At 40.2% G+C, this 27,902-nt stretch overlaps 1 protein-coding gene across 1 annotated transcript in view; it reads left to right on the top strand.

Moving 5' to 3' along the window:
* Positions 1–4,943: 4,943 nt before the first annotated feature.
* si:ch211-136a13.1 (HHIP-like protein 1) overlaps positions 4,944–27,902 on the top strand; it is a 49,191-nt gene continuing 26,232 nt past the window's right edge. Inside the window, exons 1-3 of the mRNA XM_034169392.1 lie at positions 4,944–6,132; positions 23,571–23,835; positions 27,532–27,811. Coding sequence (XP_034025283.1) covers positions 5,821–6,132; positions 23,571–23,835; positions 27,532–27,811 — 857 coding nt within the window. The 5' untranslated portion in view covers positions 4,944–5,820. The remainder of the gene's footprint in view (positions 6,133–23,570; positions 23,836–27,531; positions 27,812–27,902) is intronic.

Genomic DNA, 27,902 nt, shown 5'->3' with positions numbered 1-27,902 from the left:
GCTGGGTTTTGTGGCAGCTCTCAGCTCTCAGCTCTCAGCTCTCAGCTCTCAGCTCTCAGCTCTCAGCTCTCAGCTCTCAGCTCTCAGCTCTCAGCTCTCAGCTCTCAGCTCTCAGCTCTCAGCTCTCAGCTCTCAGCTCTCAGCTCTCAGCTCTCAGCTCTCAGCTCTCAGCTCTCAGCTCTCAGCTCTCAGCTTGTGCTTGAAGCCATGTAGTAAACAAGAGCGTCCAGCAGGGGGTGAGATGTTCAAAGACAGAAGTGTGGGCTCACTGTTTGGGTCTGTTGTCGCTTTTGATGTTACTAGAAGCGATCGTGGTGTTAAAACTCAAATTCAGTTTGTTAGTAGTTGCAAATGTACCAGAGACAATACTGGGATTTATCGGTTATTGGTTATCTGTAACTTCCGATACATTTTTTGGTGGTTTATTGGTTTATCTTTATCAAAGATAACTTTTCAGTTATCTGATTATCTGTTATCAAAGTAAATTTTTTGGTTTTCTGTGCCCACCACTGCACAAGACATGCATGTCGGGCAGGACACGCATGCAGGACCGGCTGGATGCGTCACCAGCAGATCTTGACATGATAAGAGAGCCCTGCTTTTCATTCATGTCATTTCATTTTCAATTTAATTCATAGATTTCCTGACATTAAATGCTTTCTTTTCCATTACAACAACACTGCAGAGATATCAAACCTTCATATATCAGTAACATTTCTCGAGTCAGTGCTGATATGTTTGTTGTTAAACTCTTGATAATCAACATGACCAAGCATTTAACATCTCTCTGTTTGTTCTTCTACTATTCCCACATCCTTTCACCATATTCTACCAAACTTGATATGCAGTCAACCCCAAATTTCCCTTAAAGAGTTCGTGCTGGCAAAGTTCAAATTCATTGTGGTCAAAGCAATTTTTTTCCCCTTTTTTCCTTCCAATGTCCAGCAAATTTATTACACATATAGAAGTGAGTTCTGGAATTGCCCAAAATGAGCTCAAATTTGCCATGTCAATCATGGGGATCGAGGTAATTGGGATCAAAGGTCAAATTTTTATTTCTTTACTCCATTTTGCACCTACATTGGCACACGTGTGGAGAGAGGTTGTGAAATTACCCAGAAGATGTCATTGTTGCCAAAGGTCATTCCCTGATGTCACGTTTTCACTCCAATGTGCACCAAAATGGATACGCATATGGAGGAGGATTTTGAAATTGTTCAGCAAGGTCGAATTTGCCAAAGGTCAGTTATTTCTACCAAAACCGTTATGACAATCAAGGTTGACCCTGAAACTGCTATTTAACACCCTGCACTTCTGTTTCTGTCCTAATTTTTGAAGATTATGCATCTTCAAATATTAAGGACTCTGCTACAGGTTTGAGCTTTTATTCATTTAGAAGAAAAAAATTCTACAATAATTGCTAAAATCACGTGCTTTAAAATTAGAGTAAAATAATGTCTACAAAATTATATAAATTAAAAACATATCAAGACCTAAGTAATGGATGTGCATGGGTATCCATTATTATAACACAAATAAATCCTCACTTTTATAGCCAGTTTAATTTAGACAAATCAGTGGCTGTTATATGAATGAAGCCAAAAACCTGCTGTTAAGTTGCTTTTATTACAAAGAAGCCTGTAACTCCACTTGTACTATCTCGCACCAGGTACTGTTTCAAGTAACAACTTCAAAAAACATGATAAAAACATCCAGCTGTCTGGATGACTGTCAGACACAACATATAATCTTCAAACGGTTTTAAGTGGACACTTTTCCATTAAAAAATAACATATCCCTTTGCAACAGCTGGTAGTACTGGACATTATTCATCTTAGCGTTAACTGATAATTACACAGTATACCTCAAAAGAGGTTAATGCTTTATAACAGCAAATTAATTTGACGTGGCTTGGCAGAACGCCACCGGAAGGATTATAGTGAATATTCCATTTATCCTGACATGCACGCACGCATGCACGCATGCACACACACACACACACACACACACACACACACACACACACACACACACACACACACACACACACACACACACACACACACACACACACACACACACACACACAGATGTAGTTCAGTAAATGACGTGGGTTGCATTCTTTCAAAAACCCCCACAGAAAATCCTGCAAATCTGAAGAAAATCTGTTCTCTCTGTGTTTTCCAGTAAAGAATGACTCACCAACTACTTTAAAGATTAATACATTTTTTTTTTTTTTTGCTGTTATGTGGTGCAGGATGATCTTGATAGAGAATTGCTTTCTTCGTGCAGATTTACCCGGCAGTACCATACTGTTTGTATTAGGATGACAACATACTATCTCCACTGCAGTGGGGGAAGCGCCACATATTTTCCGAGAGAGCTGTCTCTGATCCTCACTTTTTGTTTCTCATTGTCACGTATGCACACACAAATCTTTTCATTGAGGGGAACATATTTGATGAACTAGAAGGCCCTCAGATATCTCCTCCAATGCCACAGAGGTTCTGGAAAAGCCAGTTTCTACAAACATGGCTGCTATTGTTAGCTGTCCTCATATGTTTTAACTATGCAGTTTGAGGGAACAGTGAATAAAGTTAGTATTGTGTTTATCATTAAGTTAGTAACCTAATTAATGTGACAATATGACCGGTAGCAGTGAGTAGCTTCGTAGCTAATCTAGCTAGCTACCGGTATTTGGTTAACAAGCCAGTTTCTACAAACACAACTGCTATTGTTAGCTGTCCTCATATGTTTTAACTATGCAGTTTGAGAGAACAGTGAATAAAGTTAGTACTACGTTTATCATTAAGTTAGTAACCTAATTAATGTGACAATATGACCGGTAGCAGTGAGTAGCTTCGTAGCTAATCTAGCTAGCTACCGGTATTTGGTTAACAAGCCAGTTTCTACAAATGTGGCTGCTATTGTTAGCTGTCCTCATATGTTTTAACTGCACAGTTTGAGGGAACAGTGAATAAAGTTAGTATTGTGTTTATCATTAAGTTAGTAACCTAATTAATGTGACAATAGGACAAAAAAACAAAACAAAACATAGCATTCATGTTTAATGTAGCTTGCAAAAAGAAGGAAAAATAATTGTAACCCCAAGTTTTGAGTTTCTATTTAAGCAGTAATAAATTAAAAACAAGAAATTAAAGTAACAAAAAAATTAATATCAGTTGTGTGGAAACAAATAACAGTATTTTCAATTCACCCTATTGACGTATCCCATAATCCCTTGCACGCCAGAGAGTCGCTGCAGTCAAACAACATAGAGAATCCACATGATGACAATTGTAAATGAATATTATACTACAAAATGTAAATTTTTTTTTTGTTATGCTTTTCGTCACGTTAATAAGAGACTGCATGCATGATACCCTGAAAACTTGCTAAAACGATTATAACAAATAATCCGTGTCTGCTACGTTTAATCTGTGTGGAATTTAATAAACGCAAACCGAATTTCAGACATAGTTTATATATATATATATATATATATATATATATATATATATATATATATATATATATATATATATATATATATATATATATTAGTCTGGAACAAAGACAACAAAGTGTTGTAAAGAACAACAATCAAGATGTTAAAGAGCAAACTTCACTTTCTCCCAGAACGACATAATCAGGAAGCGAGCGTAGCTCACAGCAGCTCCCATTGAAAATAATGGAAAGACAGCCTGTGATTCTCGCATGTTTACATAAAACATGCGCAATAACAACGTCTATAAACCCAGAGAATATATTCATGAGAGTTATGTAATAGTTTTATGTTGTGATGTTAATGGTGTTGTCCGTGTGCAGCGGTTAAAGTGCAGCCCGATCAGAGCGTCTCAATGCTGTTCTCAATGTTACTGAGATCTCGCAGCGCGGCGAACTCTCTGAAGTTTTGCAGGATTTGAAACGTCAATAGGGCGAATGGGAAGCTATCCATGAGCATGAGTTCTGTTCGATAATATCTGTGCTAATTCTTTGTTTTATGTTAGCTATCAAGTATTTGTGTTGTTTGGAAGTTCTGAGAAATATAAGTTAAGTTTACTTTATCATGTGTCCAAGTTTCAGACAGAGGGAGATCTTCCCCTGTTGGTGAGAGCCAGTAACATTAGAAATATGATACGAAACCACACTGATTGTTAACACCCACAAGGTATAAAAAGTGCTGTATGGCTCATTTTAGGGGCCTTTCACAAGATGGACACTGTCTGTGAGGGTCCCAGGCCTGGTTTCTAACGTGACCTTGAATAAACTCAAAATGAGGAAGGGGCAGAATCTTACATAAAAGAACTGGGTAGAAATAACAGTTCCATTGCCATATTAATCAGTTAAACAGTGATGGCTAATGACATTACATAAGATGATAGAGGACCTGTCTATCTGTTTGATCCAGGGGGAGTCAGGGCTGCAGACTTTGTTTTTATCTGCGATTGCAGACTGAAAAAATGTCTGAATATCAGCCAGACAGATGGGAGTCACTGTAATCTGAAATGTGGCTGAGCAATAATGAGACAGATGGTTGCACATCCACACGAGACATAAGATTCCAACATCATCAATAGAGATTTAAATGGTGAATTTCTGCAATAATACTCTCTGTATTGTGCTATGAACATGACCTGAGTGCAGCAGTATCTTTTTACTCCTCATACACTGATCACTTGCTGTATTTGCAAATTGTTTATGCCTTTATTATTCACGTTTTTATGCTATGAGTGTCAGACCTGCCTTTGTACCAGATTTAGGGAAATAGAATTCAGCTACAAATAGGTTAGCTATATATTTCTAGCTGCAAACTTTGGCTGGTTGCTTGTTGTAGTAAGGTTTGGCACTACGCCTGGACAGTATGCACGTTTGCACGTCCCAAACGTCTCCTGATTCATTCAGCCAAACCAGTGCGAGGGTGTCTGTCTGGAAATGGCAGAGGTCTGGGAATGCTGAAGAGGGGAGAGGTGGAAAGCTGCAGCTTGAGGGCACTACAGACCACATGCAATGGGAAGGAATGCACGTGGCGTCTTCATAGTGAAGGGGCAAATGAAGGGAGCGAGGAACAGCAGGAGGAAAGAAGCATGGAGGGAGGGCTATAATCTTAGGTTGCAGCGTGGCTCTGTCTGAATGAAAGAACCTCTCTCTCCGTCTTTCACTCTCTCCTGCTCTTTGCTGCAAGTGAGCACATGTCCAGGGCAAACACAGCTCTAAATATTGACCAGAAACTCCACCTGAAGCTGAGGTTTGTGCCTCTTTTTTAGAAGCTGGATTACTTCTTTGAAATGGTTTTTTTTTTTTTCTTCCCTCTGATGGACAGGCATGCAGAAAAATAACTTGTTTTTGAGGGACTTTTGTGATGTACTGATGAGTTTTTGGAAGATTTGGACACGTTCTCTGATTTAGGACTCTGGGACAGATTTGTGTTGCGTCTTTTCTCCTCACGGTCAGAAGATTTCACTGACTCTGGAGCTGATATTTAGCATTATTTGTAAAAGACCAGACTGTTTGATAAGTTAACCATAGGTCAGCTTGCAGGCAGATGCGAGGCCGAGCCTCATGTGGTTGTAATGCAGGTCATCAAACATGGACACCTAATCCTCTAAACTTTCTAACGTTTGTGCGCTCACCCATGCTTGCTAAATGGCACTGGAAGTATAACATGTGCATATTGTCATGCTTTCCTTTTCTCATACATTTGTGGTTTCCACTGCCACCTAAATTGGCGTATATCGTTCAAACTGCATTGATTTACTCTACTATTTTGTGTGGTGCAAAACTATCTTCACTTCTAAGAAATTAAATCTGACAGAAAACATGAGCCTACAAACATGTACCTTGATACGCCGAAGGATTCTAGAATGCACCTACCTTCATCGACTCCTCCTGCACATCCTGCTGTTACTCCTTCAGACCTGGTGGGGGAACTGTCACCCCCAGTGTCTGGACTACAAGCCTCCGTTTGAGCCCCGGCAACCATTGATGTTCTGTAAGGAGTATTCGAAGTTTGGATGCTGTGATCTGGAAAAGGATGAGGAAATAGCAACCAGGTTTTACAACATCATGGACAACTTTGACCAGTCAGGGTTTATAACGTGTGGCAAATACATCCGCAGCATTCTCTGTCAGGTAAGACCATCAAATTATTTATTAAAACTTTTAATACATTTGGTGATATTCATAGTATGTTCTGTGGGTTTTATAAAGCAAACTATAGTTGCTGTCTCTCTGGGAGAAAACACTTGTAAAAACTGCAAATAAAGCTACAGTGTGCAGGATTTAGGGGCGGTTATAAGCAGAAATTGAAGATAGCATTCATAATCATTTCTTTATTTGTGCATAACTACCTGCAACAACAACTCTATATGTTTTCGTGAGGTTTGAATGAGCTCTTCATATCTACACAGCAGTGGACCCCTTGTGGAGGCCATCATGTTCTACTGCCATGTTGATACAGTAGCCCAGTGGAATCAGTGATTGCTCTCCAATACATGGTCTACTGGTTGCCAGTGCAGGCTAACAAGTTTGAGATCCATCATTTTTTGGAAAACGTCCTTTGATACTCCACTGGCTTTAGAGTACAATGTCCAGTGGTGCAGTTCAGGGCACTGAAACCAAGTGAGGTCAGGTCTGGGTGCACACACTGGTGCCGTGCATTGCCACATCTACCAAACTATGAGACCACCTTGGATCCTGGATGGAAATCACCCAGGCACACAATGGGTGCTGGTGTTACAGACTGAAAGGTCCCCCCCTAAAAATGGGTCCACGCTGCCTTCACTGCGTATGTGTCATTTGGGACCAGCCGCTCATCTGAGATGCTTCACCCAAAGTGATCAAAGGGAATAATGTGCTTATTAACGTTCAGATGACAAGGTAAAACCTCTTAAATAATTCTAAATTCAGTTTTAAGCAGAAACAAGGCCGTTTAAGCATAAATGAGGTGATAATCGGTGAGTCACTACTGATGCTTTGAAATGACGGAGGCACAGTGAACGCAGCAGCAGCCAGACGAGCTGTTGCGCTCCGATCGCTTCCTCCGTCTTTTATTATGAAATAATGCTGAATTTATGTGGAAATGATTGTTGCACAACAGCTTCAGTTATCTGTCGCTGAGACAGATGATGAGTGGAGTGCAGTTTTAAACAGAAACGAGGTGATAATCGGGGAACCGCGGCTGATGCACAGAAATGATAGGGCGGTCTGATTTTTAGTGGGGACCGTTCGGTCCGTGACACCAGAACTAGGCTCTATCAAGTAACAGCGACTGAGTTTTTGCAGAGCCAAGGAACACCAGACATTTTCGCAGTGGCTCTTGGAGCCATAATTACCAGTGTAAGTTCTTGTAATTAGTTTTCTCAACGTGCTTGTTGAGTTGAAGAAAAAATGGTGTTTATTTTTTACTGCATCACTTAGTATTCCATGGAAAGTCTGACTTATGACAGTCAATATCAATTATACCCAGTTTATACTCCGGACAGTGCGTCCCTCTATCCCGAGTAGCCAGTCAGTCAACACAATGACAATGCTGGTGCTTTCATGGTCTTAAAATGAACGTTGTGAGTCTAGTATTTTTATGGTAGTGCATGTGGTGCATGGCATACTTGTAGTAGTGAAAGGAGTGGTGCAAAAAATGTGGGAGTTTTACTGAAATAAGAAAAAAGTAAGCTTTTGGTATTTTTGTTTGAATTAAGCTTATGCTGCACTGAAAACAGAACTTTCCAGGGACAAAATTATTTTCTTGTAAAGTGAACAATTTGCAAACTAAATACTTGATCAAACTCAACATTGTAAATCAATGGACACATTTAAATATAGATTTTATAAATGTCTGAGTGAGATTTAGAAGTGTGTTTCACTGTGTGTTTCTGACACTCCACTCTGACACACACGTACACATCTTTTCCTTCTAAACACCACTCATGTAATTTATTTTAAACCTTGTAATTTTCACAAAACTACTACGTCTTTTACTGAACAAAACAAATAAAGTGACAAATCACCTTTACAGTGGAATTATTATGTATCTTATTTATTTGTTAATTTATTCTCACATACCTGTCCATGTTGTGGGGCAATGCTCAAGCATGATCATCATCAGTGTTGCCAGATACAGTTGATGGTTTCCAGCCCAAAAACTGTTAAAAAAAATCCACCAAAAAAAGCTATACAACAATAAAAAATATTAATTATTTAACATTTGAATATTATATGTTTCATATTTTAACTAAGCATTAATAAATATTTTAGCTGTCCCAGTTGTGTAGTGGATCATAAGAAGCAATGCAGCCGAAACATACATGAAAATACTACAACAAACTGTTTAGAACAACATGCGCCCCCCCATTAACTGTTAATGAACGATTCAGAGTCTGTTCAATGTGCGAGTAAAAAACAGAATGACGTCCAAACCTGGTGTCTTCAAATGGAGAGAACACATGACCCTGTCATAGTTTTGGAGTGTGGTGTCCACCGCGTTAACACAGACCAGAACAGTGAAAGAGAATTTTTGTCACAGGTTAATTTGTGAAATAATAAAGTATCATAGAAAACCAAGTTATTAGTTTGGAATTGTCAAACAATGACTTTAGAAAAAAGATGACTTGCTGATGTGTGTTATGTTTACAGTAAATCCACAAACTGTATTTGAGCCAGATGTCCTCAAAATGATTGTGCCTTTTCTCAGAAGAGACACATGTGTAAGTTAGCTGAATGCCAAAATCCTGAAGCAATTGCTAAAAATTCCATAAACAAATTCAAGTCTGACTTTTGAGTATAATGAGCAAAATGCACTTTGAAAGATGAAAGCCAATATTTTAGACACAAACTTGTCAGGACTGTTTCCTAATATACAGATGGGAAAACTAGTTTAAACGCTATTATACAGACATGCAGGGTTGAATGCATGACATAAAAAATGTACAAGAACCGTGGATTCATTTAGTTTTACTTTTTTAGAAGCAACCCCCCCCCCCAAAAAAAAACCTGAACTACACTAAATTGAATTCACAAGTTTAGCACAACACCTGATCATAGTGTGGACACTTTTAATCCATCCATCCATTTTCTTCCGCTTCATCTGAGGTCAGGTCACGTGGGCAGCAGCTCAAGCAAAGCCGCCCAGACCTCCTGATCCACACACACCTCCCCCAGCTCCTCCGGGGGAACCCTGAGGTGTTCCCAAGCCAGCTGTGAGACGTAGTCCCTCCAGCGTGTCCTGGGTCTTCCCCGGGGCCTCCTCCCGATGGTGATGATGATCAGGGTGTAGAGGGGGTCCGGTTTGGGAACCACAGAATCTCATCTCTGCTGTTTGCGGACAATGTGGTCCTGTTGGCTTCGTCAAATCAGGACCTTCAGTGTGCACTGAAGAGGTTTGCAGCTGAGTGTAAAGCGTCCGGGATGAAGATCAGCACCTTCATATCTGAGGCCATGGGTCTCGTCCGGAAAAAGGTGCATTGCCCTCTTCAGGTCAGTGGAGTGTCCTTGCCTCAAGTGGATGAGTTTAAGTATCTCGGGGTCTTGTTCACGAGAGAGGGACGGATGAAGCGTGAGATTGACAGACAGATCGGTGCAGTGATCTGCAGTGATGCAGTCACTGTATCGGACCGTCGTGGTGAAGAGAGAGCTGAGCAGGGGGGCAAAGCTCTCGATTTACTGATTGATCTACGTTCCGACCCTCACCTATGGTCATTAGATTTGGCTCATGACCGGAAGAACAAGATCACGAGTACAAGCGGCTGAAATGAGTTTCCTCCGCAGGGTAGCTGGGTGCTCCCTTAGAGATAGGGTGAGGAGCTCGGTCACTCGGGAGGAGCTCGGAGTCGAGCCGCTGCTCCTCCATGTCGAAAGGAGCCAGCTGAGGTGGCTCGGGCATCTTTTCCGGATGCCCCCTGGACGCCTCGCTGGAGAGGTGTTATGGGCACGTCCCATCGGGAGGAGGCCCCAGGGACATTTTTAATATTATTAAAAATGTTTAATAACATGTTGAAATATCATTGAGATTTCACTACCATAATAATAATGATAATGATAATAATACCATATCTCACGCCATTTTGTGATTCTGCATCACGAAATATACATTAATCTATTGGTTCGTGATATTGTCATGAAAAGTGCCACATTTTTGTAATAGGAGCACAAATTAATTTGAATACATTCCGTGGCGGGAGCACAAAATGAAAAGTGGTGCAGTATGAAAAAAAATCATAAGACTGCATTGTAATAATAATAATAATAATAATAATGATTTATTTATATAGCACTTTCAGTTGGAAATGTCAATGTGCTCTCCATAGTAAAAATCTAAATATCTCAAAAAGAAAAAGAAACAGCATAAACTGCACATCAAAATTCACACAAATTAAAAACGGATTCTTCAAAACAGCAAATAGCGCTAGATAAGATCATTCCCTAACTATAGGCAAAATAAACATTTTTAAGATTAGTAGTAGACCACTCAGATCACTCAAATCATACAGTAGTAACAATTTTTAGCCAAATGCAATAATACTACACATTCTGTACAGTCCTACTTGTACACTTATATGCAATATTATGAAACATTCTTTTTCTGCTTGAATATATTGTATTCTATTCTACTGTTACTGTCTATTGTTATTCTGAACACAACTTGACTCATATTTTGGTATTTATCTTTCTTTACCTTATTTTTGCGTACTTGCACTGTTGTTTTTGTGGCTGTCCCGTGTGGAACGATTAAAGGATTATCTTATCTTATCTTAACCTTAAAAGATTTAATGATAGTGGACCTTCTGATGCCTGCTGGTACACTGTTCCACATAGTCTACAGAGGACCTGCAAAGGCGTAAGTCCTCAACAATGTTCAACACAGTCCACCTATTGCCACCAACTGTGTGTCACCCCATAATAGACTGATTTTAGGAACCATCATTTCCTCTTACTGGGTGGTGTCCACTGGTGCATGACTTTGGAGATTCAATCTTGTTCCAAGGATGAAGCCAAGATGTCACAAGAACTGATGTTTGATCTCAAGTACTACAGTGTTGCAATTTGTTTTCACAAAGAGATCAACAAAGACAAAGAATGATCCTCTGGTCCATCTGGTTGGGGGTTAAGGGTGGGGACAACACCTAACCCTCTTAAACACCATATTTTCTGATGCAAACTTCAGGAAATATGATTTCAACAAAAGGGGTTTCACGATAAACATCATTAAGAGCCACTTCAAACATAGTGCGAATTTGGTTGAATTGCGCATAAAGTGTGTATGAAGCAGGAATTGTATGCAAAACGTGTAAATTCATAGCTGCTTCCAACACCTCGTACACCTGTTGTTACAATTATTTGCACACACCAGTGGCTGAAAGACAGATTGTGTGCTGTGCGAGCCCATCAAACCCTCTCACAGCGGGTGTTGGCCAAATTCCAGCTGACACACACAAACATCTAACACTGCTCACTTGGCACTTAGAAAATGTGTGGTCATTCGCTCTGTTAACATGACAACAGTCAGCAGACAATCAGTCGAGCTGGATGTGAAATTTGTCTAAGTTCCCCACAAGAGTGGCTTTGCAAACAGACACAGTGACACGTTGGTGTGTGCACTGAACTGACAGGACGTGTGGCCGCCGACAGAAGCAGCTGTGGGGATCTGTGGATCTGGATGTCATGGCTGGACAACACGTCCTGTGTTTGGATAGACATGGACTAACAACTGTGACGCGCATGTTTGCTTGCTGTCATCACGTGGACATAAATGAAAACATACATCACTGTGGTGACGGGCTGCAGCGAGCACGCACATAGCGTGCACATTGACAGGCTGCCCCACAGGTTGAAACAGACTGTCAGTTCATAACATACAGTGGGTGATCTGACTGTCACACCACCCACGTGAGCTCTGTTCCACATGACACAGTGTCTGTCCTGTGGCACGCCATCCACAAGACATGCGTGTTGGGCAGGACACGCGCGTGGGGGTGCCGGCTGGACACATGCCAGCAGATGTGGACATGATGAGACAAGCGCACTGCTCCATTCATGTTACTTCATGATTGTGCGTCTGTGCCCATGAATCAGCTACAGAAAAACAGATGGATCATACTTGTATTGTCCGCTTGATAATAGAGATTCAATAAAATGTGGTGTTTTTATATTGTGTGTGGTTTAATTTTTTAAAAAGTACATCCATGTCCTTCCTGATATCAGCCAGTTTCCCGCACCTTTCACAAGACAGTGATGGTAGCTCAATGGTAAAGTTTCTCACTAGTAATCAGAGCTTTTGGAAAGTGCGGGTTCGATTCCCGTGGGTGGCATGTAATTTTTATTTTTTTTATTTTCACAGCAGCTGCTGGTTCCTGCGTGCATGAATGTCGCAGCGGCATTGTGCACACCTGCCAGTTGGCGCGATGTTTTGTGGTCTGCTCAAACGAGTTGTTCCGACTTGAGTCGCCCTGAGTTGTACATATTCGCACTACGGGTGAAGGGGCCCTAAAGTTGCACAGTTCTCCATCTATGTAGAAATCCTCCACTATGAGAAGAATATAGATCTGAATGAACTCATATTAGACTTACTTGACATAGATCACAAACGCCCTGCTTGATTTCTGAGACCCTGAGGGGTCAACAGGTACCAGAACCAAGTATAGTCTTTGGGTAATATCCTACTGCCAATTGTCTATGTTTTTGGTGGGAAATAAACACAATCAGCGCTGAAATTGTAATCAGACGTAAAAGTAGCATTGTAGAACATTGTGAGCAATCACAAAACTTTTAAACATATTTTTAAAAATTTCAGGTCAGGATAAATTGTAACCAGCAAAATGTGACTAACCAGATATAACTGGTGCAAATCAAAGGTAATCATGTGTAAAAAGATGTGAAAGTGGACAATCTGCTAAAATTGCAGTAATTGGGACCTGCTGTTTTCTGAGCAGAAGCTTCTTTATGATCCTCCTCTGCAACTTGAGACCCATGAAAACATTTAGTTCTTCTACAGAAGATGGTTTTTGATACATTAACAGAGATATTTCTAGCTTTTTGTAAAAGTATGGGAACACTAACTGAGTAAAAGAGGTGAATAATTTGTTTATTATATGGCTGGTCAGAGCTGTGTTTTCATCTTGTTGGTCTTCATTTTGCATGTCCACTTCGAGCTTGTTTGCTGTTAATTCCATTTCATATTCATCAGTGAAATAAAATTCATTTGGAGAACTTCGTCGCTGATAATTTCTTTGTTCGCTTTTTGTTTTGTTTTATTTTGCATTGTGAAAATTGTAAACAAAGTCGCAAATCTGATACAAGATCTGGACCAACTGTCATGTAATGGGCTGATATGGGAAAATATCAGACCAGAAATCAGCCAATCAGAATGCACGTAGCATCGTAGCCATAATAATTAGGTGTATTTGAAAATAATTGGTTGATAGAAAATAGTATGGAATACAAACTTTGTCAACTACTGGTATTTTAAAAATGTGGCTCAATTTCCTCAATTCGGAACAGAAACTGGGGCCAAAAACTGGCAATGGGAGACCACCATTACAGACCAGATTACAAAAAAAAAAATTATATTATTTGTTATTTATTTATTCTTAAGGTGCATAACCTCAGTGTATATGCTTTCAAGACATCTGGTTAGGTAGTAGACTAAGAATGAATGCAACAGAACATAGATCCCCAGACTTCATGATTAGTCCACATGAAATCGCTGCTACAACTGAAGAATCAGACACAGAAATTATACATTTTCTTTCACATTTATTTCACAGATATTTGAATCTGGAAGCAGCCTTATTATTGTTTTCCTTCACTGCAGGAGAAATAAATGGAAGCTCATTTTGCAGACTTCTTCTGCAGGATTCTTGTATAATAAATGCTGACAGCGCCATCCAGTGGACATGTTAAATCCTGTGCATCCACTGAAGACTGGTCACATGACTGTCAACATTGCATACATGTGACTGGAGGCTGCCTTGAAGACACATCACACTGCTCAACTGCCAGAATTGCTTTAGCTGCAGAAAGAATCAGTCCAACAGTCATTTTATGATGAGGTGCTGACTTGGCAGCATGATAATTAGAAGCATATTGTGGGTGCAAAGTGAATAAGTGCATCATAAATCTATGGTTCGCGTACTTCAGATAAAAACCCTACTGAGTCCAACCTTAATTCCACACAAGCTCTGGATCAAACAGGCCAGCTGAGGGTTGGTCCTCTAATAATACCTGATAACAACATGATCAAAGTGGAAAAACAAAATACTTCCAGACCATGTAACAGCTGACATCATACACTATGTTAAGACAGCCGCAAATCCCTAGAGTTCAAAAATATAGGTTTCTATCACTGTAGCAATTATAGCCCAGAACAGTTCTCTGCAAACAGTGCCGGCTGTATCGTGAGTATAATGACAGTACAGCAACACACGCTTAGAATACTGTACCAGGTCTAATTTACTGTATGAGGGGCGAATGAGAAGTTTTGAGCCTGGCCCAACACATTCTGAAGAAATGTTGGTTTCTCAGAATGCAAAAGCTGGAGAACCTCGCCCTGCTTTTTCTGGGTCAACCTCAAAACTTCAATCGCACCTCGTAAGTCAGTTATGGCCTGAAGAACACGTTCAATAAGAAATGTTGGAGAGGGATTGATTTTGCAAGCTTATTTATAAATAAATTAAAGAATTCGACCTTTAGATGTCTTCAAGAGGAAGTGTTTGCCTGTATGTATAGTCAAGTCCATAAATATTTGGACAGTGACACTTTTTTGTGTGTGATTTTGCCTCTGTACACCACCACAGTGGACATGAAAAGATATGCTAACATTGTATTAACCATTTAGGAATGATGGCCATTCATGTAAATAGTGCCTCAGTTTTCAGTGCCCATAAGTAACTGGACAAACGAAACATCAGGTTTGTTTTTAAAGAAAATCATCACTTTTATTGCCAGTGTAACAGTATATCCCACCCACCCCCCCTAGTAATATTTCCTATTCTCAATTCTCAATTCTGAATTTATTAGACAGTCAAACTGACAGACAGACAGACAGATGATGTTCTCAAGAATTGGTTGGTAGCATCTGCCAGTGTAAACCAACCAACTCCTGCTGTAAGTTAGTCAGACAGACAGACAGACAATCACACAAGCAACCAGACAGAACGGCAGGCAGACAGACACACGCACACACACACACACACAGGTGGACCAACAGATGGACAGTAAGACAGGCAGACAGACAGGCAGACAGACAGATGGTCAGTCACACAGGCAAACAGACAGACAAACAGAGACTTAGATAGACAGACAGGCAGACACAGAAGCAGACAGTGAGACAGGCACACAGGCAGACAGAGACAGGTAGACAGACAGACAGACAGTAAGAAATTGTGTCTATTAGAAACAGAGATGATCATCATCTTGGAGGGGATGTGACCACATAACCATCCATTTCCTGATGTATCCAGGCGACAGGATGTCTCACATTACTGAACGAGGCAGAGACAAAGAACCCTCTAGAAATAGTAGAAGTGATAAATATGTGTGTGTTTGAGGAAAAAAACGAGATGAAGAGAGAAACAGCGAGGAAGAAAAACCCATCTGGAGGGCAACCAGAGTGGAAAAGTTCAACAGTTTGGTTCCACAGTAACATAAATCCGTGTGTCTGCTGGGAATAAATCAGTGCTCAGCTGTTATGTGCATTTTCAACAAGTAATTCATAAATAACCTGAGATGCAGCTCATGACGAGGCTCTTTGAAAACCATGTGATCTCTGTGGAAACACATCAGAAGGTTTCTTCCTTCTTTTAGCAGCTTCATACTGAGGACTGCTGCTTATTACACCAAATTTAAAACATCAAACTAAAGCATGCTTTAGTTTGCTTTGATGTTTGAGAACCGACTGAATGACAAAAAGAAAGAGAAGAAATTCAGTATTTTTCTTTCTATGTTTGCTTATCTTTTTTGGTTGGTTGTTACTTTGCAGAATGTTCTTCGCAATCTTCGCAAATGTGCCACGTGGTGACAAAGTCGCGGCTTCCTGCACGATGCCTTTGGTTTCCTGCTGTGAGCATGTATAAAATACAAAGTACACCATTTAGCTCAGGCTGAGTTATTAACAAGAAAGCTGTGGCTCTTTTTTGTCCTAATTTCACTCTTTCAACCTGCAGATCTGCACCAGATTAATACAATTTAATACTGTTTGTGATGATGTTTCTCACTGCAGTTTAATGAAGCGCCATCATGTGGACTAATCAGTGTAGACAAAATTATGGGGAAAAAAAAACAGCTCTGAATCTCTCAGACTATTCAGGACTATAAAGAATAAACACCAAATTACATGATTTTGATGTGGCTGCATTGTTAGAGAACATCTGCTTGTAGTTATCCATTTATGCTACTCCATGGTACTTAGAAGCAAAATAAGACTCTAATTTTAGTGGGTCAAACAACAGCCACGAAGACAATGGACACAACTCCAAGCATGAAATTACGTTTTTTTTTTTAAATCATCATTTGGACAATTACACACGTTTTGCAATTTGGCACCACCACACCACCACAATGGAATTTAAATGAAACTCTCAAGATGTGACTGAAGTCTAGACTTTCAGCTTTAATGCAAAGGGTTCAACAAAAATATCGCATTAACCATTTTGGAATTACACCTATTTGTATACACAGTGAAAAAATTTTCAGGGGCCATAAGTAACACTGGCAGATTAGATTAGATAGAACTTTGTTGATCCCTTGGGAAGACTCCCTGTGGGAAACTGAGGTTCCAGCAGCATTGTATAGCAGCACACAGGGTAAGAAGCACACAGAGTATCAAAAGAAGTAAAAAAGCAATTTTCAAATATAAATTCCAGGAAAAACTGCTTGCTACTGGTTTACTGGCTACTCTCTTTCCTGTCCTCTGTCTTCCTGTTACTCCTCCTCCCCCTGAGTCTGATGGCCTGAGGGACAAAGGAGATTTTCAGTCTGTTGGTCCTGCACTTGGGAAGGCGCAGTCTGTGGCTGAAGAGGCTCCTCTGGTTGCTGCTGACGGTGTGCAGAGGGTGACTGGTGTTGTCCATAATGTCCAGCAGTTTGTCCAGTGTTCTCTTCTCTGCCACCGTCACCAGAGAGTCCAGCTTGCAATAACATGACAAGTTAACTTTCAATCTGACATCGATTTTGCTGGTAAAAAGAGAAATTTGAATATTCCTGCAGCTAATGGAGATGATGAAAAATATGTTTTCGTCTGCCATTCATTCTCTCGCTATTCTGAAGATAATACAACTATTAATTAGGCTTTGATAATCTTTTCTTTTGAAGTTCACATAAATGTACTCATATTACTCCCGGGGTAGCACAGTGGCTTAGTGGTTAAAAATGTTGCCTCATGGCAAGACGGTCATGGGATCAATTCCCACCTGTGGCCATTTGTTGTGGAGTTTGCATGTTCTCCTCGTGTTAGTGTGGGTTCCCTCCGGGTGCTCCGGCTTCCTCTCACATCCAAAGACATGCAGGTTAGGTAGATTGGAAACTTTACATTTTCTGTACATGTACGTGGGGCTGTGAATGTGTATGTTTATCTGTGTGTGTGTACCCCGCCTCACACCCTATGACTGCTGTGATAGGATTCACCACTCACCCCCACACCCCTTAACTGGAGTAGTGGTTGAAGATGTGGGTGAGTGAGTGAGTGAGTGAGTGAGTGAGTGAGTGAGTGAGTGAGTGAGTGAGTGAGTGAGTGAGTGAGTGAGTGAGTGAGTGAGTGAGTGAGTGAGTGAGTGAGTGAGTGAGTGAGTGGGTATTACTCCTGTTCATCTGCACTAGGTGGCAACCTGTTTCTTTTAAAATTTAAAAAACTGGAATGTTGGTCCCAGTTGTAAATTTTTTTTTTTTTTTTTTTGCATTTTCATTGCCATCGTCTTCTGCAGTCAAAATTAAATGATTCCTTTTTACGGTTTAAAGTTCTTAAAGTGTAAAGTTTTCACCACACACATTTTGAATGTTTCATTTTATCTCTTGCAGTCACAGAGACAACATGACAAAAATTGTGTCACTGTCCAAATACTTATCAATCAATCAATCAATCAATTTTTTTATATAGCGCCAAATCACAACAGTTGCCCCAAGGCGCTTTATATTGTAAGGCAAGGCCATACAATAATTATGTAAAACCCCAACGGTCAAAACGACCCCCTGTGAGCAAGCACTTGGCTACAGTGGGAAGGAAAAACTCCCTTTTAACAGGAAGAAACCTCCAGCAGAACCAGGCTCAGGGAGGGGCAGTCTTCTGCTGGGACTGGTTGGGGCTGAGGGAGAGAACCAGGAAAAAGACATGCTGTGGAGGGGAGCAGAGATCGATCACTAATGATTAAATGCAGAGTGGTGCATACAGAGCAAAAAGAGAAAGAAACAGTGCATCATGGGAACCCCCCAGCAGTCTACGTCTATAGCAGCATAACTAAGGGATGGTTCAGGGTCACCTGATCCAGCCCTAACTATAAGCTTTAGCAAAAAGGAAAGTTTTAAGCCTAATCTTAAAAGTAGAGAGGGTGTCTGTCTCCCTGATCTGAATTGGGAGCTGGTTCCACAGGAGAGGAGCCTGAAAGCTGAAGCTGTACTGTACTTTTCAGTCCTTCTATATCTACCATTTTCCCTGTTAAAAAAATTGACATAGTCAAGAAGATAAATCAGGAAGCACTAAAATTAAATTAAACAAGCGCCCATCTGCTTCCAGTCCCAGTGTGCGCTGCACCGCTTTGATCAACAGCTCCAGCAGCTCAGAAAGAACACAGCTTTTGTTTTGGCCTGTGGAGCTAAAACTGCTTGCCAGGCTGGCTTTGATCTCATCCCAATAATGCACTTATTTCCATGTGACAAAGATTCTCTGTTTGAGTTCACTTCTCAGCGTTGGGACAGAATAGTCCAGTGTCACCGGTAATTGTGGCTCGTCTTTTTTCAAACCATAGCGATGTGTTGTTGGTGGCGATGGGGAGCTCTCGGTCCAGTGGGTCTTGCAGAATTGCTGGTGTCATGTTCACGAGAGTGCCCAAGTGTCCCCGTGGAATCCATTTTCAACTTTCATATACGGGGACACTTGGGCACTCTGCAGAAATCTTGACTCCATAATGAAACTGCAGCAGTTTCATTATGGAGTCAAGATTTCTGCAGAAAATAAGAGAAAATCAACTAGAAAATGCTCTAACTAGAAAATGCAGTTTGAGAGCACATACCTTTGACAACTGACAATTCAGTCACAATTCTTTTAGCCTTCTTAACTCTTCATGATGTAACAAAGAGAGGAAGATGAAGAATGACATAAAAGAAAAATTTGTTGAACTCTTCCTTGATCACACAGCCTCCACCATGGGATGTGGGTGCAAAGGTGGAATAGGGGGGAAAAGGAATCAATAACTAAAGTAATGACAGATCAAGGAAGGTTTCACTGATCAAATCCTGATTACAGCACTTGAGAAGCTGAGCGTATCTGGGTTTTTGTGAAAGTCCTAGATTAAGACTGAGATTCAAAGGCTTTTAACGACTTTCTGGCTTTGGCCACCAGAAGCTTATAATAATGTTTGGAATGAATGCGTCAAACTCATAGAGAAATTATCTGGGCAGTAATGTTTATGTCTCTGGGTCTTTGGTCTTTAAGTTCGAGAGACACTTGGGAAGAGTTTATGGAGTCATGAGTTCACTAGACAGAGATGTTTGGCAAAGTTGTTTTCCATAGAACTGCACTGTAACCAATGCATTTAAATAGACCAGGTAACTCAGTGGATAAGGACTTGGGTTTAAATCTCACTCCTGCTACCTGCCTTTGTCCTTGGACAAGACACTTAATGTGCTTTGTCTCACTACACTCAGGTGTAAAAATGGGTACTGGCCTTGCCCGGGGGAAGTACATGTGAGGCATCACTGTAAAGTGCTTTGAGTATTTGTTAGATGGAAAAGCGCTACAGAAGTGCTATTGTCCTTCTGTTATTTTTGCAGGAGAATGAATGACCTAAGCAGTGGGACACCCCTATGAGTCTGGTCTGCTTGAGGTTTCTTCCTCAGTATCATCAGAGGGAGTTTTTCCTTACCACTGTCACCCATGTGCTTGCTCTTGGGGTTGGTAAGGTTGGACTTTATTGGTGTGAAGCGCCTTCAGGCAACTTTGTTGTGATTTGGCGCTATATAAATGAATTGAAATTGAAATGAAGATCCAAGACTTTAGTGTCCTTCTGTTTACTGTATGATTGTGAGACTTGGATGCCAACTAGTGATCTAAGGTGACAGCTGGATGCCTTTGGTATAAGGTCTCCTTGGAAGAATCTTGGGTAATGCTGGAAACACATCATAAGGCAACATCAGCTATGACATTTTGGCTATGTGATGTAATTCTGTGGGCATGATCCTGTACACAGGTGAATCAGCTTTGAATAACCCAGCAACTGGAAAAACTCAAGAGGATGCCCACTTTTTATCTGGCTGCAGCAGATACGTAGATGGCTACTTTTGAGAGGTGCCAGTTGTAAGCCTGGGTGGTTGCCATCAAGGACCCAAGGTGGTTCTGTATTGTGATGGATGTAGCAACACAAGGCACCAGTGCATACTCCAAGACGATTTTCTGGACAACTAACTGAGCAAAGACATTAATGATACAGCTGAATAACGTGAGGTTATTAGACAAATGAATGCACATGCAAACAAACAACAGGCAAACATGGAGACAAATTTGTTTGTCTTCTGGTCCATGAACTAGAGTTTGGCAAGGTCAAAAGCACACCAACCCTGAGTAGTTGACCATCAACTTGGTTGGCAGCTGTAGTTCGATTAGGAGCTTATTTATGACTGATTTTAACCAAGGCCATCAAATATGGCCACCAGGTATTGCAAAGACTTTGCGTCTGTCTGTCTGTCTGTGCTCAGCATAAATCCAGTCCTATTACTGCCAGCGTGTTCAAATTCAAATGGAACATTCTTGGGACACAGATCTTGGAGAAGTTCAAAGATGGCTAATGGCTAACCTTGACCTATTTTAAGAGGTTAAAAAGTCACATTCTGTTTTGATCTGTTCCTTTTTTTTTGAGTGGTGGAGGTTACAGCCAATCAGAGTAGAGAGGCACCTTGACATCAGCGGCAGGTCTTTCTAAAAACGCTTCTTTTATGTGTTTATGTAACATGCTTCTCATATATTCTGTAAATGCTACTGAAAAATAAACACTTCCAAAACTGAAAAGGCTGCTTTTGGAACCTAATAACACCTTTGAAGGGCTTTACAAGACATTTTGCGGGCGTTAGCGTGGTGATATCACAGGCTAGCTGCAAACCTTTTCATTTCTGTGTAAATATAACCTCTTTGTCATATATTATGTAAAAGGTAGCGAGAAATAAACACTTCTAAAACTGAAAATGCTGTTTTTATAACCTGATAACACCTCGACAGTTACAAGACATTTTGCAGACGTCAGCATGCACGCTAACTTCTGCTAACTCAAAGCTAATTTCAGCACTTCAAAAGGTGTAAATGTTTATGATGGATTGATAGATGGGCTTCATTGAACATGTACAAGTTGTAAGTAAGACAATAAGATCTTAATAATTAATATAAATAATAATTATACACACACACACACATGCACAATGCTCATACGGCTGACGGTATTTTAACATTACAGTATATTTAGGACTTCTTGTTGTATTTGATGTTGACCTCAGAGAACAGAGGCCAATATACGAGGGCTGTCAATAAAGTATAGGTCCTTTTTATTTTTTTCAAAAACTATATGGATTTCATTCATATGTTTTTACGTCAGACATGCTTGAACCCTCGTGCGCATGCGTGAGTTTTTCCACGCCTGTCGGTGACGTCATTCGCCTGTGAGCACTCCTTGTGGGAGGAGTCATCCAGCCCCTCGTTGGAATTCCTTTGTCTGAGAAGTTGCTGAGAGACTGGCGCTTTGTTTGATCAAAATTTTTTCTAAACCTGTGAGACACATCGAAGTGGACACGGTTCAAAAAAACACCTCTGTTGGAAGCCTTAAGGACAAGTTGGAACATGTCCAGCTGTTAAACAATTTCTCATATACTCACTCCACTGAAAGCCATCAAAAGTCGCCTGGATTTTACAAATGGTTATCAACACGGAGGTGTTTTTCCTGTGCCGCCGCACCGCGCCGGCTGCGTCCCGACGCGCGGACCCGTCCGCACGTCTTTCAGTGGAATATCCGGATAAAATGCTGAAACCGACTTCTTCTGAAACTTCTCTGTTCTCTCACGACATCCTGGATCAATAGAGCCTGAAATGTGGAGGTTTTCAGCTTGAAACAGGCTGACGATGGCGTCTCGGAGCGCTGCGCGACGTCTCGCTCCGTGGGAAGTCCTTAAAGCAACAGTATCACCTCAAAATCTCTCATCAGCCGTTAAAATTTTCACTGAAAACCAGCTTAATTTTTCGAACCGTGTCCACTTCGATGTGTCTCACAGGTTTAGAAAAAATTTTGATCAAACAAAGCGCCAGTCTCTCAGCAACTTCTCAGACAAAGGAATTCCGACGAGGGGCTGGACGACTCCTCCCACAAGGAGTGCTCACAGGCGAATGACGTCACCGACAGGTGTGGAAAAACTCACGCATGCGCACGAGGGTTCAAGCATGTCTGACATAAAAACATATGAATGAAATCCATATAGTTTTCGAAAAAAAATAAAAAGGACCTATACTTTATTGACAGCCCTCGTATATAAAAAAGAATAAGAAAAGACTTGTGGAATACATGATACTGGATATTTTGCATTGCAGCACAGTTAGTTGATGTCAATGCCAAAATGTCAATTTTATAATATTTAAAGTCACATTCATTATTGATCTTAGTGTACATTAAACATACCATAACATATTTATTCCTGAAGGCGATGAGTCTGGATCCAATGCTTCTGTGCACACTTCAAACTCAGCAGCGTTTCAAAGGAAATCCAATTAGTTTAGTAAATATAGCAACAGGAAAAACACTGCACTGTTTGTATTTGAGCATAATTTCACTTAAACACTTTCACTATAAGAGTACTGCTGGTTACTCACATTGCTCTGGTGTTCTTTCGTAATATTATGAATAAATTAGAGATGTTATGTAGTTTGTGTTTTTGGGTTCTGCTCCCTGGTGACTATAATATAAGGTGATATGGCACCAAGAGAACCGTCGGGGGAATGGCAGTCTGAGCGCTGTGCTTCCGTGTGCCTGCAGCAGACTGCTGGGTGTGGACATAGTGGTTGTGACTTAATAACTGACTGGACCTTCTTGAGATCCATTTATACCAGAGTGTGTTCAGAAATAGGCCATGCATAAGCCTGACCATGGCATTGTGGGGCGGTCAGGAGCTGTGGTGGGACAAGTTCATACTCTTTACTTACGGTACGTGATACAATTGAATACAAATCGACCTCTGTGTTGAATGCTAAAATTAAGAAGTTTATTAAATGTAAAAATTCTAAGATGATGTCATCTCAACTTCTAAAGAATAGAGCAAGGGTAGTGATTTATATAAAATCTAAATAATTCCAGAATTTTCAGCATTCTAAGAGTCAAATCCTTGTTCGTTTTCCGGTACAGGAATGTTCTCCATATGCTGCCCACCTATACGATGCTGAGGATGCTAACACACCAATGCGAATACTGCCTGGACTGTGCGACAGTTACTGTTCCTACTACTGGCTCCAGTGCCGGTACACACTGAGCCTCCTGCTGGAGGAGAATGGGAACGCGCATCAGTTTGCAAACCTTACTGCTGTGATAGAAGAGGATCGTAGGCGGTTTTGTGACTTCCTGGTGCTGAACGACAAACAGTACTGCTATCCTAATGTACTGACAGATGCAGGTATAGTCACACACACTTAAACGGATGCTTCAACACCACACATACCCTTATTGTTTTGGGATTGGCAAAGTTAGATTTCAGACATAGAAGGAGGCTTTTCAGTTGTAATACATGTTAGTGGTGACTTTAGCTCAAGTAAAGCAAAAACGTTGATGTCGGAGGTGTAATTCTGTAATTCAGCCTTAAAGATTACACATTTTAAATTCCTTCAAGACTGTTGGTTTTTTCACACCAGTGTTTCTCAGACCAAGGACTTCTTAAGCAAAAAAAAAAAAAAAAAAAAAAAAAGATCTTGCAGACCATCTAACTCCTTAAATATCCTACAACAATAGGACTACTCCATCAGTATATTATGATCTATTAGACTTTGGAGTTGTTTTTTAACAGAGAATTCAATTTATTTCATTTATTAGATTAGATTAGATTAAATTAGATAGAACTTTATTGATCCCTTGGGAAGACTCCCTCAGAAAAATTGAGGTTCCAGCAGCACTGTATAGCAGCATGCAGGGTAAGAAGCACACAGAGTACTAAAAGTGAAAGTAAAAAAAGAAAAACAGTTTGCAAATAAATATGAATACACAATATAGATACCAGACATACTGATTGCAACTGGGTACTGGCTACTACTGTTCCTCTCATTCCCAACTTCCCTCTTCCTGTTACTTCTTCACCCCCTGAGTGAGAGGGGAGGAGGTCAAATCACAACAAAGGTGCCACAAGGCATTTCGCACGAGTAAGGTCTAACCTTACCAACAACTACAGCAAGCACACAGGCGACAGTGGTAAGAAAAAACTCCCTCTGATCATATTGAGGGAGAAACCTCAAGCAGACCAGACTCAAAGGGGCGACCCTCTGCTTAGGCCATTCTAACAATTACAAGGTTTTTGCAAAAAATTTACAAAGGTGAAGAAACAGAAAACAGGAAATCAAAGCAACATCAAAAATAAAGTGCAATTGTTGATATTTCAATTTCAATTTATTTTCATTTATATAGCTCCAAATCACAACAAAGTTTGAGGATTTATCACATAAATAGAACTGATACATCAGTGGTGCTAAACATGACCATATACAAGTTTTGTTAATAAATTATTTTCTATGAATTATAAGCCATTTTCAGCAAAACAGCAAAGATACGGTATAGTAATTTTTTTATGTTTTGGTTGCGACTGCAGCAGCAATATCTTACACACAGTGAGTATTTTTAAATGCTAAGAAATTAGAAAACTTAGAACAGGATAATGTGGCGATAAAGTGTATGAAGCACTTTCCAGCTGGGGTACCCGGCATTGCCCAGGTTAACCTGTTTAAGATATAATCTACAAAATATTCCAAAGTTTATATTTTGTCATAATTGTAGATATCTTATAAGTATATATGTAGTCCGAATAGGCAAAGGTTTGAACTAAAAACCCAAAATAGGTGGAATCCCCAAACCAAGAGAGAAAACTGAATTTTGCCGCATGCAAGAAACAACAATGAAGTTCTTCAGACTTTATATTGCAGATCAAGTATGCTCATAATCATTAATCAGAATTGATGTTATGACCGTTATAATTGTTGATACATTGCAAATCTAGTTTATAAGAATGCTACAAAAATAAAATGGCTTTTAAGCAAATGTTAATTTTGGATTTGAGATGTTGAATATATATTTAAATGTAGCTTTTACTGACCATTAATTCTGAAGATGTTCCCTGTCCTTCTGTCAGGAAAGTGGATATACAGCTGATTGGAGTTACCAACTCTGGAGCATCTGACTAACTGTGGAAGATCGCAGGTTCTGCCATATTCAGGCCAGCCACATTATCAGCAAAAGTAGTGGTTTCTTTTTGCACACTGTGAGGCATTCCATCTTTAAATGGTGTAAATGTTGCCTTGCATATTTCTTAAAGTTATGCATTCATTGGTATATTTAGAGAACAATCTTTTAAATTGTAAAAAAAAAAGAGGTTTGACCACTAAAAACAGTTTGAGCCATGAAATACCAAAACTATTAGATCAACCCCAAAGCTAGTGCACTATTATAACAGGACAGCAGGTTGTGAAGAGTTGATAAATAACAAAATTTAATTTATGATATTTACATCATAATGAGCAGCCTATATACAACGCGCCATTGGAGAACACAGGCTCTATGCCCGCTTACTGGCTGATTGAAAGGGTGCTGCCCCATCAGCAGTTAGAACTACATCACTTTTTCAGATGATCTGCAGAGTGCCATTGTGATACAGAAAACATGCGTTTGCCTGATACATTATGATCAACGCTAGGCAAGTGATACACATCATGTACACTCGACACCTTTATTTTTAGAAAATGTGCAAATGTTTAGAAATACATGTAGAAATTGCAAGAAAAGACAATGCTTGATATTTTATCCAGTAAACTTTTAAAGTTTAATTTACAGCCAGAGGTTGAAAGCTCTCTGCTAAGAGTGAAAACCTTCATTCCAAGAAGGAATAGGCTGTATTCTGATAAGTATTATATCATAGTGATTGTGTATGTTTTATCAAAATTCATGTGGATTGAACTCCCCCCTCTCAGCCACCAATGCCTGGCATGGGGAGAACCCATCTGCATCTCTGAGCTGGCACCTTATCTGCAGGTCTAAATCCTTGTTCCTGGGGACAGCATTATGAAGAGTTTACCCTGTATTTATTTTGAAGTTGATAAACATAACGCGGTATTGGCCATTAGGTACAGAAAAATCTCAATTTGAGGGTTCATATTGCCATAATGATTAAACCAGATTTAAGGACTATTTTTACGTAGGATGGCATATCTACTCATTCAACATGGTGTCAAATATCATGGGTGTAATATTGGTAGAGGGAAGTATGGGGATAACAAAGCACATGGAAGAACGTTACTTTGTATTGAATTGTGTATTTATATTCTTACAATCAAAATGTTCAGTATATGATTAGTCAGTAAATGACAGAATACTCACATTTGTTTTTGCTATAAACAGGTCTGAAAACACTAAAGTTTGTAGAGTTGTTCAAATCTTTTCAAGGAGAGTCAAACAGGTTTGTAGCACCCACGTGCAGCATGTGCAGAGAAAGGATGCATTCATATCAAGGGGGATATTTGAATCTGCTTGGTTATACAACCAAGGTGGCATGCACACCCACGCTATGTGTGCTAGCCAGCAGCCAGCAGCAGATAGCCCAGGAGTCTGGGCTCTGTTTATAGCAGTAGGCAGGCTACTGAGCTCCTGCATATATGCATAAGGCCAGCGGCCAGCTATTAAAGCTGAGACATTTGTGCTGGAGTACGACTGCCACTGAGGTACATATGGTTCAACTGTATGTATCAGATTATTGTTAATATTGTTGTCTTAATATTAATTTTTTTTTTGTTTGAAAATAGTACTGGGTTGTAGCCTATGTCATGGTGGTTCAGAATATGTAACTTTGGGGTTCAACTGTATGTATCAGATCATTGTTAATATCGTTGTCTTAATATTAATTTTTTTTTTGTTTGAAAATAGTACTGGGTTGTAGCCCATGTCATGGTGGTTCAGAATATGTAACTTTGGGGAGTTCACCTTTTGTAGTTTTAGAGCCTATTCCGGACAGACAGAAAGACAAAAGTAGCCATTTATGTATATAGATAAAGTGTAGTGGTCAAATTCTGTTTTCATTCCATAATATTTTAACCTTTCTCATATTCTTTTCTGTCTCCAGAGCTAAATGCTAACTTGGGTTTGGTACGTGCGGATCCCAAAGGCTGCCTAGAGATATGCTTACAAGAGGTCGCCAATGGGCTCCGTAACCCTGTTGCTATGGTCCATGCGAATGATGGAACTCATCGGTCCTTTGTCGCAGAGCAGTTGGGTTATGTGTGGGTGTATCTGGCCAATGGCTCCAGAGTGGACCGTCCTTTCCTAAACCTCACGCAGGCAGTTCTCACATCACCGTGGGCTGGAGATGAGAGGGGTTTCCTGTGCATTGCCCTGCACCCAAGGTTCATGGTCTTTTCATTTGTACAGCTTCACACTGTAGTGCATTTGGGGGTATTGTTTTTGGTCCTGTCCACGTGTGAACAAATGATCTCA

The sequence above is a fragment of the Thalassophryne amazonica genome, chromosome 4 (assembly GCF_902500255.1).
Source record: "Thalassophryne amazonica chromosome 4, fThaAma1.1, whole genome shotgun sequence".
Taxonomy (NCBI): Eukaryota; Metazoa; Chordata; class Actinopteri; order Batrachoidiformes; family Batrachoididae; genus Thalassophryne; species Thalassophryne amazonica.
The sequence above is the reverse complement of the archived record's forward strand: the minus strand, read 5'-3'. Positions and strand labels throughout refer to the sequence as shown.